This window comes from Oryzias latipes, chromosome 2 (assembly GCF_053564925.1).
Source record: "Oryzias latipes strain Hd-rR chromosome 2, Olatipes_Hd-rR_3.1".
In the NCBI taxonomy this organism is placed as follows: domain Eukaryota; kingdom Metazoa; phylum Chordata; class Actinopteri; order Beloniformes; family Adrianichthyidae; genus Oryzias; species Oryzias latipes.
In genome coordinates, this window is record NC_136238.1 from 23,200,570 (window position 1) to 23,212,833 (window position 12,264).

Genomic DNA, 12,264 nt, shown 5'->3' on the forward strand with positions numbered 1-12,264 from the left:
TCTCATCTGTTCTGCCCAGCCCCATCTAGAAAGACATCAGCACCACCTGAACATTCCAAAGCTCTTTTCCAACCCATTTCTACTGAGAAGGAACCAAACACATGAAGACTAGAACAGCTGGAACAGGATGAGGGGGAAGGCTAAAGATTCAAGTCTGTTTGTGAGTCAAAGATAGAATGAAGACAGAAATCAATAGCAAACACAGAGTTGATTCAAAAGAGCATTTATTAGATCCAAACAGGCTGCAGGAATTTTACAGACAGCTTTCAGTTTGAAGCCTTTTGACAGTTAGATGCAGTTCTGCAAACAGCCAGCAGGTGTCTCCCTTCTCCCTCCTGCTTCAATGCAGTTGGTGTTGTTGCAGCAGCTGCATCAAAGTGATTCTCTGCATCCAGAGGCTGTCATTCCTCACTAAGATCCACTCTGTTCATTCATGTCTCTGGAGAAAACAGGCTTTATGCTCAGAAAGTTTCTACTAGTTTAGACATTCTAGAAAATAAGGAGATTCAACTGGATTTAGATGAAACTTCTTCAAAACTGCGGCTAAAAATGCTGTCAGCCTGAAAACGAACAGAGTTTTACCCACAAAACACCAAAGAAAAAGGAAGTTCAGTCAGAAAACTGTGGACAACATCAATCAAAGCCAAACTCTGAGTATTTCAAACTGCATGAGTCAACATTTGATCATCAACAGAACAGAGATGATAGAAAAATGATTTAACTGAGAGACTTTTGTTCACTGAGATCAGACAGGATTTCTGCTCCAAAAACTGACTTCAAAGGACTTGAATCCAAACCAGTGAGTCATGTGACCACAGAGTTTGTTCGTGTTTCCACTATGAACCTTCTGGTCACATGACCATGTTGGAGGTTTCTGAATGAAACTCTGTGTTTGTTTGTCAATAAGAGTTTCTGGTGAACAGACATCAAGTGTGAAAAACCTGGAACCAGAATATTGTGATCCAGAGTTCTGGATCTGTCCCTGTTCCAGAGACAGAACCAGGATCCAACGCCTGACTGTGTTTTCCCCTGACCCACACATAGATACATGTCATCCAGAAATGTTCTGTCTGATCAATGATTCCCTCAATCCTTGATTGGTCCATCCCAAACTCAAATCTGTCCATCAAATGTAGATCAAAGAAGAAAGTGATGATCTAGAAAAGAATCTGTTTGTCTGCAGGTCTGTTTTTCCCCAGATCCTGGAGCTGCTGAACATCTGAATCCAACCCATGTTTCAGATCAACACTCCAAGTTAGAATGAGAAGAGGAAGTGCAGTTCTCCATCAGTCCACCGGGGGAGCTGCAGCACAATAACTGTCCACTTGATGCTAAGAGAGACAGTGGAGCTGATCTCAGATCAGTTCATGCTGCAGCTCTGACACTCATCTCCACTTCCTCTGATTCCTCCATCACTCTGCTCTCCACCTCCCAGGAACACCGTCCAGTCACAACATCTCTGCAGACCAGCTGCTGCTGCTGCTCCTGATTCTCCTCCAGGAGGAACATCAGTCCTCCCAGCTCCTCCTACAGAGAGAATGTAGAAAGACAGAGATGAGGGAGTGTCTACTGATCCTGGTCTGTCAGTCAGTGATGCAGCACAGCAGCAGAAAGAGCAGCAGGAGCTTCAGTCCTGTTCAGAGCAGCAGCTTCCTGTCATCTTCCCCTGTTGGAGCTTCTGCTGCTCTGATTGGCTGACTGTTGTCCTGAAGCCTGTCATCATTCTCCTCAGAGCTTCACTGAGAAGCTGCAGCTTCACAGGAAACTCTGCATCTTTGCTCTCAGACTAACTTTAGTACGAAACATCTGGAAGCAGCTGGACTGACTCCAACCCTCTACTGACCTCAGAGTCTGCAGTTTGGAGTTTGGACTCTCCACCAGATCCTGGAGCTGCTGAACATCTGAAGACTGAAGACCGTTCCCTCTCAGGTCCAGTTCTGTCAGGTGGGACGGGTTGGACTTCAGAGCTGAGGCCAGAGCATCACAGCTGGTCTGTGACAACCTGCAGAAATTCAACCTGAATACAGAACAAAAACTTGAGTTTAAAGACAAAGTTCATGTTTTTCATCCTTCATTTCTTCTAAAGAATTCAGAGCTGAAGAAGATCAGAAAGTTTAGAAAAAGTCCAAAGATGTGAAGCAACAGCAGCAGATCAGAAAAGTCCAGCAGAAGCAAAGAAGAACATTCAGGAACATTCAGGACAACATGCAGCTGCTTCAGGATAGAAGTCCAGATGTGTGAAAGTCAAACATCAGCCTGTGGCTGCATCCAAACCAACTGATGTTTCTGCAGCAACAGCAGAAAAAGTCCACTTCCTCTTTCTGCTCAGCTCTTCTCCAAACAGCACTGAATCATGGGAGAATTTCAGCAGCAGGATGCTGGAAAGTCTTCATCCCAGTTTTCAGGAGATGATCTTCCAGTCCTTCTCTGCTGCAGCCCTTCAAGCAGAGACTTTCAGCTCCAACAGATCAAAGCAGAGAGAAGAAGGAAGTGATGAGGAAGAGTCAGCAGCAAATGTTGGACATTGATCCCTGATCCATGACTTCAGCTCTGAATGAAGAGTCAGAAGCTGCTGGGAGCTTTGATGGATGATGTGATGATGTTTGTGGATGAAAAGGTGAGGATGTTTGTGGAGGATGTGTCTGTCAGAGCAGCATCCAGCTGCAGCATGACTCTGTCACTGTCTGCTCGCAAACAACAGCCGCTGGACTCTCAGCTGCATCTGCTGAAACACAGCAGCATGACTCAGAGTGCATGTGAGCGTGCACAGCTGCTTCTTCTGCACTGGCTTTTGTAGGAAAAAATCTGTTCGCTTTGCAGATTTCCTATACGTACTCAAAAGTCGGAAGAGAAGACCAGGATTTGACCGGATAAAGATCCACAAAGTTTCTATTTTCCTAACAGAGTTTCTAAAACAAATAAACAGATATATCTGGGTTCTCAAACTTCAAAGTCCACAATTCACACGGATTACATGTGACTAGCGTGCAGACAGATGAGAACAAAAGGCACTTCTGGAATGGATAGTTTTATCCTGCTGAGTAGAAGTTCTCCCCCCGGGCGCATGGATTCATCGACAGCTGGGCCGTCTACTTCCGCCGGCCCACATTTGGAGAACCACACCGTCTCACCCTGGAAAATGGCTTCCCACATCTGTTCACAGTAAATCAGCTCGGAGAGCAGAAACTTCATAGCAGGCACTGGAGCAAAAGGTCAGCCTCTCCCTGGCATGAGAACGGCCATATAATTCTGCTCTCACAGATCGGATCTAAGGACAGGTCATAGCAGTAAACCTTTGACCGAGGTCACGAGTAAGTGGGAGTATGAGTGCAGCACATACCAAATGCATGTAAACCTGGACCTCAACACTTCAATGTACTAAAAAGATAAAACAGCAAACATACATTCCTTCACTTTAAAGGAGTCTGTTGGAGCAAAGACACAAAGAAGAGCTGATGGCTGCAAGCAGAACTTTGTGGAGCACAAATATCAGCAGACAGCTTTGAAATAAGGAGCTGCAGGAAGAAAAGAAGAAGTTCTTCTGCAGATCTTTGAAGAGAACAAGCAGCTGCAGGAAGATGCTGCTGCAGATCAGAATCTGGACATTTCTGCTCACTGTGGGTCAACACAACTTTGTCATCATATTGATCTGAACACAACTGAATCATGGAGTCTGACCTCAGAGTCTGCAGTCTGCAGTCTGAACTCTTCAGAAAACCACACAGATGAAGAACTCCTGAATCCTGCAGGTCGTTCCAGCTCAGGTCCAGTTCTGTCAGGTTGGATGGGTTTTTCTTCAGAGCTGAGACCAGAACTTCACAGCTGATCTCTGACAAACCGCAGCACTCCAACCTGCAATCAGTCAGAAAAGTGTGTTCAGGAGCAGTGATGCAGCTGGAGGTCCAGGAACTTGGTCCATTCAGTCAGGTGAGACCCGCCCTGATGACAGACTGACAGATTAGCCCTGTTAAGGGTTAATCTGGGTATAATGATCTATATATATATATATATGATGGCTGTATATATGATCTGGGTAAAATCTGGGTATGATCTGTTGATTTAACAGATAATTCTGGATTGAAGTGGGAATCTTCAGTTAGAGAACAGATTTCCACAGTTGTGATGTCATCAATGTTTCCACTTGATTTGCTGAAGTTTCCATGAGGTTCAACACAGATTCAGATAAAGACTGAAGAGGACAGAAAAGAAAAACAGCATTCAGTTGTTCCATGGAAATATTCTGTAGACACTAAACACTCTGGTCCTTTTAAATCAGAGAACCAACAAGCACATTTAGAAACTTGTTGAAATGTTGGATTTCATGTTGGAGTTTTGGAAACACAATTGGAAGTGTAGAAAAATCCAGGTCAGCATGAAGTTTCTCTGCAGAAACTCAAAGATGTTCACCCCAATAAAAGAATGAAGCAGAGCTAAACTTTCCTTTCTCTCTTTATCCTGACTGGAAAAAGCAGATTGTGCAGAAAAACAGCTGAAAAAGTCTTTAGTTTTCCTCTGAAAGCATTTCCTGACATTTCTAAACTGTAGATGGGCCTTGAAAAACTTGAGGATCCACGGGGCCCAATATGTCTGAATGTGGCCCTGCAGGGGAGCTGCTGATGGTTCTGCTGGTAGTCTAAGGGTTTCAGCTGGTTCTGCTGCTCCCAAATGTCCTTCTTCTTATCACAGAAATCCTTTTGGATCTTCTTCAGATTGTTAACTGGTCTACTGCCTGACTGCAGTCATGTTTCCAACTAATATCGGAAACCAGGATTTTAGTAGCTGGTTCCAGCTGTTCCACCATGACACTCTTTCGTTCATTCTTGTTCTTCCATTAATTCCCTTCCTTTCAGGGAATTAATCAGTCTGTCGCAGACCGTGAAACTTATTATTACCAATTACTTTTATTATTCATGAGTGGGGTTTAGAAAATATAAAGTTTATACATTCAATTGCTTGACAGTAATATCTCTTCATAACAAGCTGCTGCTCTGTGGGTCAGAAATATGCTGCAAGTGTTTGTCCATTAATATCTGCAGTTCTGGGATTGATTGATGTTTTCTTTAAGAGAACACAGAACATGAACTTCTCCTAGATCTCAACAACTGGATGAATTTAGGTTCTCCTGATAGTCTGGTGCAAAAAACCAGGAGAAAATTTGTAACCAAGAAAGACTAAGAAAAACCAGGATTTTTAACTTAGGCACAATGTTGTTTTCTTTTTACTTCTATGCAACAGTCCTCTGCTGTTTCCTCTGCACTGTTGTCTATTTACCACTTTCTCCTGAAACAGAGAAAAACAGACAGAACTTGTTGTAGAGAATCAACATTTGGATGAAGTCTGACCTGAGACTCTCCAGTTTACAGTCTGGACTCATTAGTCCACCTGACAGAAACTTCACTCCTGAATCCTGCAGGTTGTTGTAACTCAGATCTAGAACTCTGAGTCTGGAGGACTGAGAGCTGAGAACTGAGGACAGAGCTACACAGCTTCTCTTTGACAGGAAACTGCATCTCAATCTGAAGAAAACAAAGACAGACAGCAGTTATTGAATCTTTCATGTTTCCATCAGATTCATTTGTTTACTGAAGGTGATTTTCCTGAGAGTTCTTACAGAGCTTTGTTGGAGGCTTTGATCACTGGCAGCAGCCTCAGAAGAGCCTCCTCTGAACACGAGTATTTCTGCAGGTCAAACTCTTCCAGATCTTCCTCTGATGACAGTAAGATGAAGGCCAGAGCAGACCACTGATCAGGAGACAGTTTATCTGTGGAGAGACGTTCTGACCTCAGGAACTGTTGGATCTCCTCCACTAGAGAACCATCATTCAGTTCATTCAGACAGTGGAACAGGTTGATGCTTTTCTCTGCAGGCAGATCCTCACTGATCTTCTCCTTCATGAACTGGACTGTTTCCTGATTGGTCTGTGAGCTACTTCCTGTCTGAGTCAGCAGACCTCGTAGGAGACTCTGATTGGTCCGCAGTGAAAGACCCAGGAGGAAGCGGAGGAACAAGTCCAGGTGTCCGTTTGGACTCTGTAAGGCCTTCTCCACAGCACTCTGGTAGAACTGGACTAGACTTTTCAGTTCAGGCCAAGAGATCTGTGATTGTTCTCCCTCCATGAGGTTGAGTCCAGAGGTGATGAAGGTCAGGTGGACATGAAGAGCAGCCAGAAACTCCTGAACACTCAGATGGATGAAGCAGAAGACCTTGTCCTGGTACAGGCCTCTCTCCTCTCTAAAGATCTGTGTGAACACTCCTGAGTACACTGAGGCTGCTCTGATATCGATGCCACACTCTGTCAGGTCAGATTCATAGAAGATCAGGTTTCCTTTCTGCAGCTGCTCAAAAGCCAATTTTCCCAGAGACTCCATCATCTTCCTGCTCTCTGGACTCCAGTGAGGATCTGTCTCAGCTCCTCCATCATACTTGACCTTCTTGACTTTGGCCTGAACCACCAGGAAGTGGATGTACATCTCAGTCAAGCTCTTGGGCAGCTCTCCTCCCTCTCTGCTCTTCAGCAGATCCTCCAGAACTGTAGCAGTGATCCAGCAGAAGACTGGGATGTGGCACATGATGTGGAGGCTTCTGGATCTCTTGATGTGGGAGATGATCCTGCTGGCCTGCTCTTCATCTCTGAACCTCTTCCTGAAGTACTCCTCCTTCTGTGGATCATTGAACCCTCTGACCTCTGTCACCATGTCAACACACTCAGCAGGGATCTGATTGGCTGCTGCAGGTCGTGTGGTTATCCAGAGGCAAGCAGAGGGAAGCAGATTCCCCCTGATGAGGTTTGTCAGCAGATCACCAACTGAGGTGGACTTTCTGGGGTCATTTAGGATCTGAGTCTTGTGGAAGTCCAGAGGAAGTCGACACTCATCCAGACCATCAAAGATGAAGAGGACCTGGAAGTCTTCAAAGCTGCAGATTCCTGCTTGTTTGGTTTCAGGGAAGAAGTGATGAACAAGTTCCACCAAGCTGAACTTCTCCTCTTTCAGCACATTCAGCTCTCTGAAAGTGAATGGAAATGTGAAGTGGAGGTTCTGGTTGGCTTTGCCTTCAGCCCAGTCCAGAGTGAACTTCTGAGTTAAGACTGTTTTCCCGATGCCAGCCACTCCCTTAGTCATCACGGTTCTGATTGGTTCTTGTCTTCCAGCTGGGAGTTGGAAGAGCTCTTCTTGTCTGATGCTTGTTTCTGCTCTGTCTGCTTTCCTGGAAGCTGCTTCAATCTGTCTGACCTCATGTTCTTCATTCAGCTCTCCTCTTCCTCCCTCTGTGATGAAGAGCTCTGTGTAGATCTCATTCAGAAGGGTTGGGTTTCCTGCTTTAGTAATCCCCTCAAACAAACACTGGAACTTCTCCTTCAGACCAGATTGGACTTCATGTCGACAAACTGCAGGAGATCCTGAATAAAGACAACAAACAGTAAATCAACTCCCTGCAGCCCTGAATGACGAGGGTTTGAATCCCTGTGGTTCCATGTGTTCAGACATCAGTAAATCTTCATTTATCAGCAGCTGAAACCTTCAGAGAAATCCTCTTACTGCTCTGCAGTCCATCAGCCAGCTCCTCCTGCTTCATTCTCCTCAGGAAGTTCTCTGTCATCTTCATCAGTGGCTCTCTGCTGCTCCTCTGCTCTTCATCTTCCAGGTCCTCCTCATCCTCCCTCTGACTCAGAATCTTCTTCTTTGGCTCCTTCTTCACAAAAGTGACAATGTTGAGCCAATCAGAGTGAAGTCACGGAGCCAAACATCAGCTCCATGTTGGACACACTGACAGTCCACTGGTGTCCAAAGTGCAGCATGGAGACGACTGTCGACAGAATGATGGAAAAGTAGTTGTTGTTCATGTACAGACCAGAAAGATGGAGTCCAGCTGTGTTTGATGCTGCTGGACAGACGGACCACTGGGAGTCTCTGAGCTCTGCTGGTCCAGTCTGTGGAGAATCAGCAACAATCAGATCCATTCTGTCTGTGCTGGTACGTTTAAACCAAACAAACTAGTTTTATGTCGCAGCTAGAATATTCTACAAACAAATCAGTTTTCATTCACTCCAATGTAAAATGGCCCAATTGAACAACACATATAAGCATATTTACAGATTTTTTTTTTTTTTTGGTTACAATTCTTATTCATAAAATTACATTGGGAGTCTTTAAATAATCCTTTTCAGTTTATATTGTATATGATAAAATACAATGCATTGCGAAAGTATTCAGCCCCTTTGAACTCTTCAAACTTTTGCCACATTTCAGGCTGCAAACATAAATAATAATTCACTTTATTTCAGACTCAGATGCAGTGCAGAAAAAGAAGACAGACAAACAGAACATACAAAACGGGAAGTACAGTTTACAACCACTTAGACAGAGTATAATCTCTGTGTCCAGTGCTTCCTCAAGGCAGAGGTGTAGCGGCATGAGCTTCTTTGGGGATCAGTCAGAGACATTATAGTTGCGTTTTTAGACTTGTCCAGACGCTCCATGAGGCTGTAGGTATGATGACGTTGTAGTTCCTCACAGTTGGGGATGTGAGCATCCACAAACAGCTGACTGGCTCTGTACTACCTTGGCACCTGTAGCAGAAGCCTAAAGGCATCGCTATAGGCCACTGTGAATTCACGGATGTCCCACGTCCATAAATCCATAAATCCGGAGTGCAATAAGCTCTGAACAACAAACACTTCACTTAAAGAGAACATATACTGAATTTTCTCATCAGCATATTTGCCTGAGCATGGAGTTTACAGTCTCTGAATGTCTCTGTCATCCCGCCAATCATCAGTAATAAGATGTCCAAGATATTTAATAACTGAGGTTTTGTACCAAAGGCTTTACTGAGATATTGGGCATACAAAATGATTCAGCCCCTTTGCTTTCAGTGCAACAAACTCTCTTCAGATGTTCAGTGAGGATCTCTGAATGATCCAATGTTGACCTAAATGACTAATGGTAACAAATAGAAGCCACCCGTATAGAATCAATTCTCTGCATAAATCCACCTGCTCTGTGATAGTCTCAGAGGTCCGTTTGAAGCGCAGAGAGCATCACAAAGAACATAAAGCTGGATTTAAAGCCAGTTTGGGATACAAAAAGATGTCCTAAACTTTAAACATCCCAATGAGCACTCTGCAAATGATAATATTGAAATAGGAGTCTCAGACCACTGCAAATCTACAAAAACCCGTCTGTCCATCTAAACTTTCAGCTCAAGCAAGGAGAAGACTGATCACAGATGCAGCCAAGAGGCCTGTCTGTCGCAGAGCCAGTTAACATCGTCACCCCCTTAAGATCTTCGCTGAAACCTGACAGGGTTGTTGTAGAATGAGTATGTGCTAAAACCGGTATGTCAGCGCGCGTGCATGTGTGTGTGTAGGAAGGAGAACGGAGCGCATGCAGCGCAAGAGTGAGTGAGAGCGCGCAGCGCAAGTGTGTTGGGGGCGTGTGTTCATGTTTGGTGTTACAGAGTGAAGGACAACAGTAATAAAAGAAGTTTGCCCCAGAAGAACGGTGACTGATCCTTTATTAACCCTCTGAGGGAAGCTCTGTGTCACGGTGGAGGGGGGCTCGAGAGCCGGTAGGACCCAGGCGCAGAGACGGGAGGCAAACGGGTTCAATGGCAAGGGGTTTAATTATAACAAACAAAAGGCGCTGCAGAGCAGGATGACAACAACAAAACAAAACTCACTGTGGCGTGGAACAAGAAACGAGGAACATGGCATGACAAGGACAACCAGGACAGGAATAACTAATGGACCAACACAGGAGGAAGGCAGAGACAAGACTTAAATACAGACAGGGCAGACAAGACACAGGTGAACACGATCAGGGCAGATGGGGACCAAAGGAAGTAAAACTCAAGAAAACAGACAAGACAGGAGACTTTCAAAATAAAACAGGAAACAGAAACAAGACAGAACAAGGACCAAAAACAAGACAACAAAATCAAATCATGACAGTACCCCCCCCTCAAGGAACCGCTCCGAGGTTCCACAAGTCACATGAGGGGGGGGCCCCGGAGGATAAACCTCGACGGGCACAAGAGTCCAGAGGACGGCCGGGGGTCCGCGCCGTCCGGCGAGGCAGGTCCGGAGGACGGCCGGGGGGCCGAGCGGTCCGGCGAGGCAGGTCCGGAGGACGGCCGGGGGGCCGAGCGGTCCGGCGAGGCAGGTCCGGAGGACGGCCGGGGGGCCGAGCGGTCCGGCGTGGAGTCGTCTGGCGTGGAGTCGTCTGGCGTGGAGTCGTCTGGCGTGGAGTCGTCTGGCGTGGAGTCGTCTGGCGTGGAGTCGTCTGGCGTGGAGTCGTCTGGCGTGGAGTCGTCTGGCGTGGAGTCGTCTGGCGTGGAGTCTGGCGTGGAGTCTGGCGTGGAGTCTGGCGTGGAGTCGGGCCAGCAGTCAGGCTCTGGCGGGTCGGGCCAGCAGTCAGGCTCTGGCGGGTCGGGCCAGCAGTCAGGCTCTGGCGGGTCGGGCCAGCAGTCAGGCTCTGGCGGGTCGGGCCAGCAGTCAGGCTCTGGCGGGTCGGGCCAGCAGTCAGGCTCTGGCGGGTCGGGCCAGCAGTCAGGCTCTGGCGGGTCGGGCGTGGAGCAGAGCTCTGGCGGGTCGGGCGTGGAGCAGAGCTCTGGCGGGTCGGGCGTGGAGCAGAGCTCTGGCGGGTCGGGCGTGGAGCAGAGCTCTGGCGGGTCGGGCGTGGAGCAGAGCTCTGGCGGGTCGGGCGTGGAGCAGAGCTCTGGCGGATCGGGCGTGGAGCAGAGCTCTGGCGGATCGGGCGTGGAGCAGAGCTCTGGCGGATCGGGCGTGGAGCAGAGCTCTGGCGGGTCAGGCGTGGAGCCGAGCTCTGGCGGGTCAGGCGTGGCCTTGGCAGCGGGGGTCGGTCGGGGTTCAGGCGGAACCCCCCTGGTAGCCGGGATGGGTCGGGGCGCAGGCGGCACCCCCCTGGGAGCCGGGACGGGTCGGGGCGCAGGCGGCACCCCCCTGGGAGCCGGGACGGGTCGGGGCGCAGGCGGCACCCCCCTGGGAGCCGGGACGGGTCGGGGTGCGTCCGGGACCACCACTGAACGTGGTTGTGGTGCATCCTGGACCACCACCGGAACATGACGGGGATGGGGTGCATCCGGCACCACCACTGGAAAGCGATGTGGTGCGTGCCGGACCACCTCTGGAACAGGAAGGGGACGGCGGGGACGACGGCGACGACGACCCCCCCTCAGGGCAAGACGGCTCCCAGTATAGTCCAGGGGGCTCCCACTCCAGGCATACGATGAGAACTGGGCCTGTTCGAAGACCCAAAATGTCCTGGTCTGCTCTGCTTCCAGGCAGTAGGCCTCTAAAAGCCGCATGTCCCGCTCTGCTGGGTCCAGAAAATATGGTTGGTCCATTCTGTCACGGTGAGGTGGCTCGAGAGCCGGTAGGACCCAGGCGCAGAGACGGGAGGCAAACGGGTTCAATGGCAAGGGGTTTAATTATAACAAACAAAAGGCGCTGCAGAGCAGGATGACAACAACAAAACAAAACTCACTGTGGCGTGGAACAAGAAACGAGGAACATGGCATGACAAGGACAACCAGGACAGGAATAACTAATGAACCAACACAGGAGGAAGGCAGAGACAAGACTTAAATACAGACAGGGCAGACAAGACACAGGTGAACACGATCAGGGCAGATGGGGACCAAAGGAAGTAAAACTCAAGAAAACAGACAAGACAGGAGACTTTCAAAATAAAACAGGAAACATAAACAAGACAGAACAAGGACCAAAAACAAGACAACAAAATCAAATCATGACACTCTGAGGGTTCGAAACGGGAAGTGAACCTCAAAGGAAGATCCGCCAACGGCCCTGGAGAGGATCTCTCCTGCATTTTCCGACCACGGTCAGAAAGCGAAAAGTCATTGCAGGAAAGGTTCAATAAGGTCAGCATCACTCTAAAAAGAGTATTTGGACTGTAGTTGGTAAGATTAACTGTTTTACATTAATCTAACTTAATTATTTAGTTTGGTGAAAATATATCTTACTTTCAATCAGCTTAATTCAATTAAGTTGGTGTAACTTTGGTGTGAAGCTGTCAATTCAATTCCAAATCAATTTTTTTGTATTGCCCAAACTCACAACAACAGTCGTCTCGATGGGCTTCGAAGTAAAACATGAACTCAAAAGGATCATGAATACAAAGAGTTCAATAGGAAAATACTAAAATGAACTAACAAACTGACTAAGCTATACTGGCATCCCTGCCCTTAGACCCCCCTTCGCGGTAAGGAAAAACTCCTAA

General features: G+C 47.5%; 1 protein-coding gene across 1 annotated transcript in view; it reads right to left on the minus strand.

Moving 5' to 3' along the window:
* Positions 1-207: 207 nt before the first annotated feature.
* LOC111946428 (NLR family CARD domain-containing protein 3-like) overlaps positions 208-12,264 on the minus strand; it is a 104,390-nt gene continuing 92,333 nt past the window's right edge. The window contains exons 5-11 of the mRNA XM_078934974.1: positions 7,853-7,931; positions 7,540-7,693; positions 5,612-7,400; positions 5,343-5,516; positions 3,679-3,852; positions 1,844-2,017; positions 208-1,527 (exon numbers count right to left, since the gene is read on the minus strand). Coding sequence (XP_078791100.1) covers positions 1,509-1,527; positions 1,844-2,017; positions 3,679-3,852; positions 5,343-5,516; positions 5,612-7,400; positions 7,540-7,693; positions 7,853-7,931 — 2,563 coding nt within the window. The 3' untranslated portion in view covers positions 208-1,508. The remainder of the gene's footprint in view (positions 1,528-1,843; positions 2,018-3,678; positions 3,853-5,342; positions 5,517-5,611; positions 7,401-7,539; positions 7,694-7,852; positions 7,932-12,264) is intronic.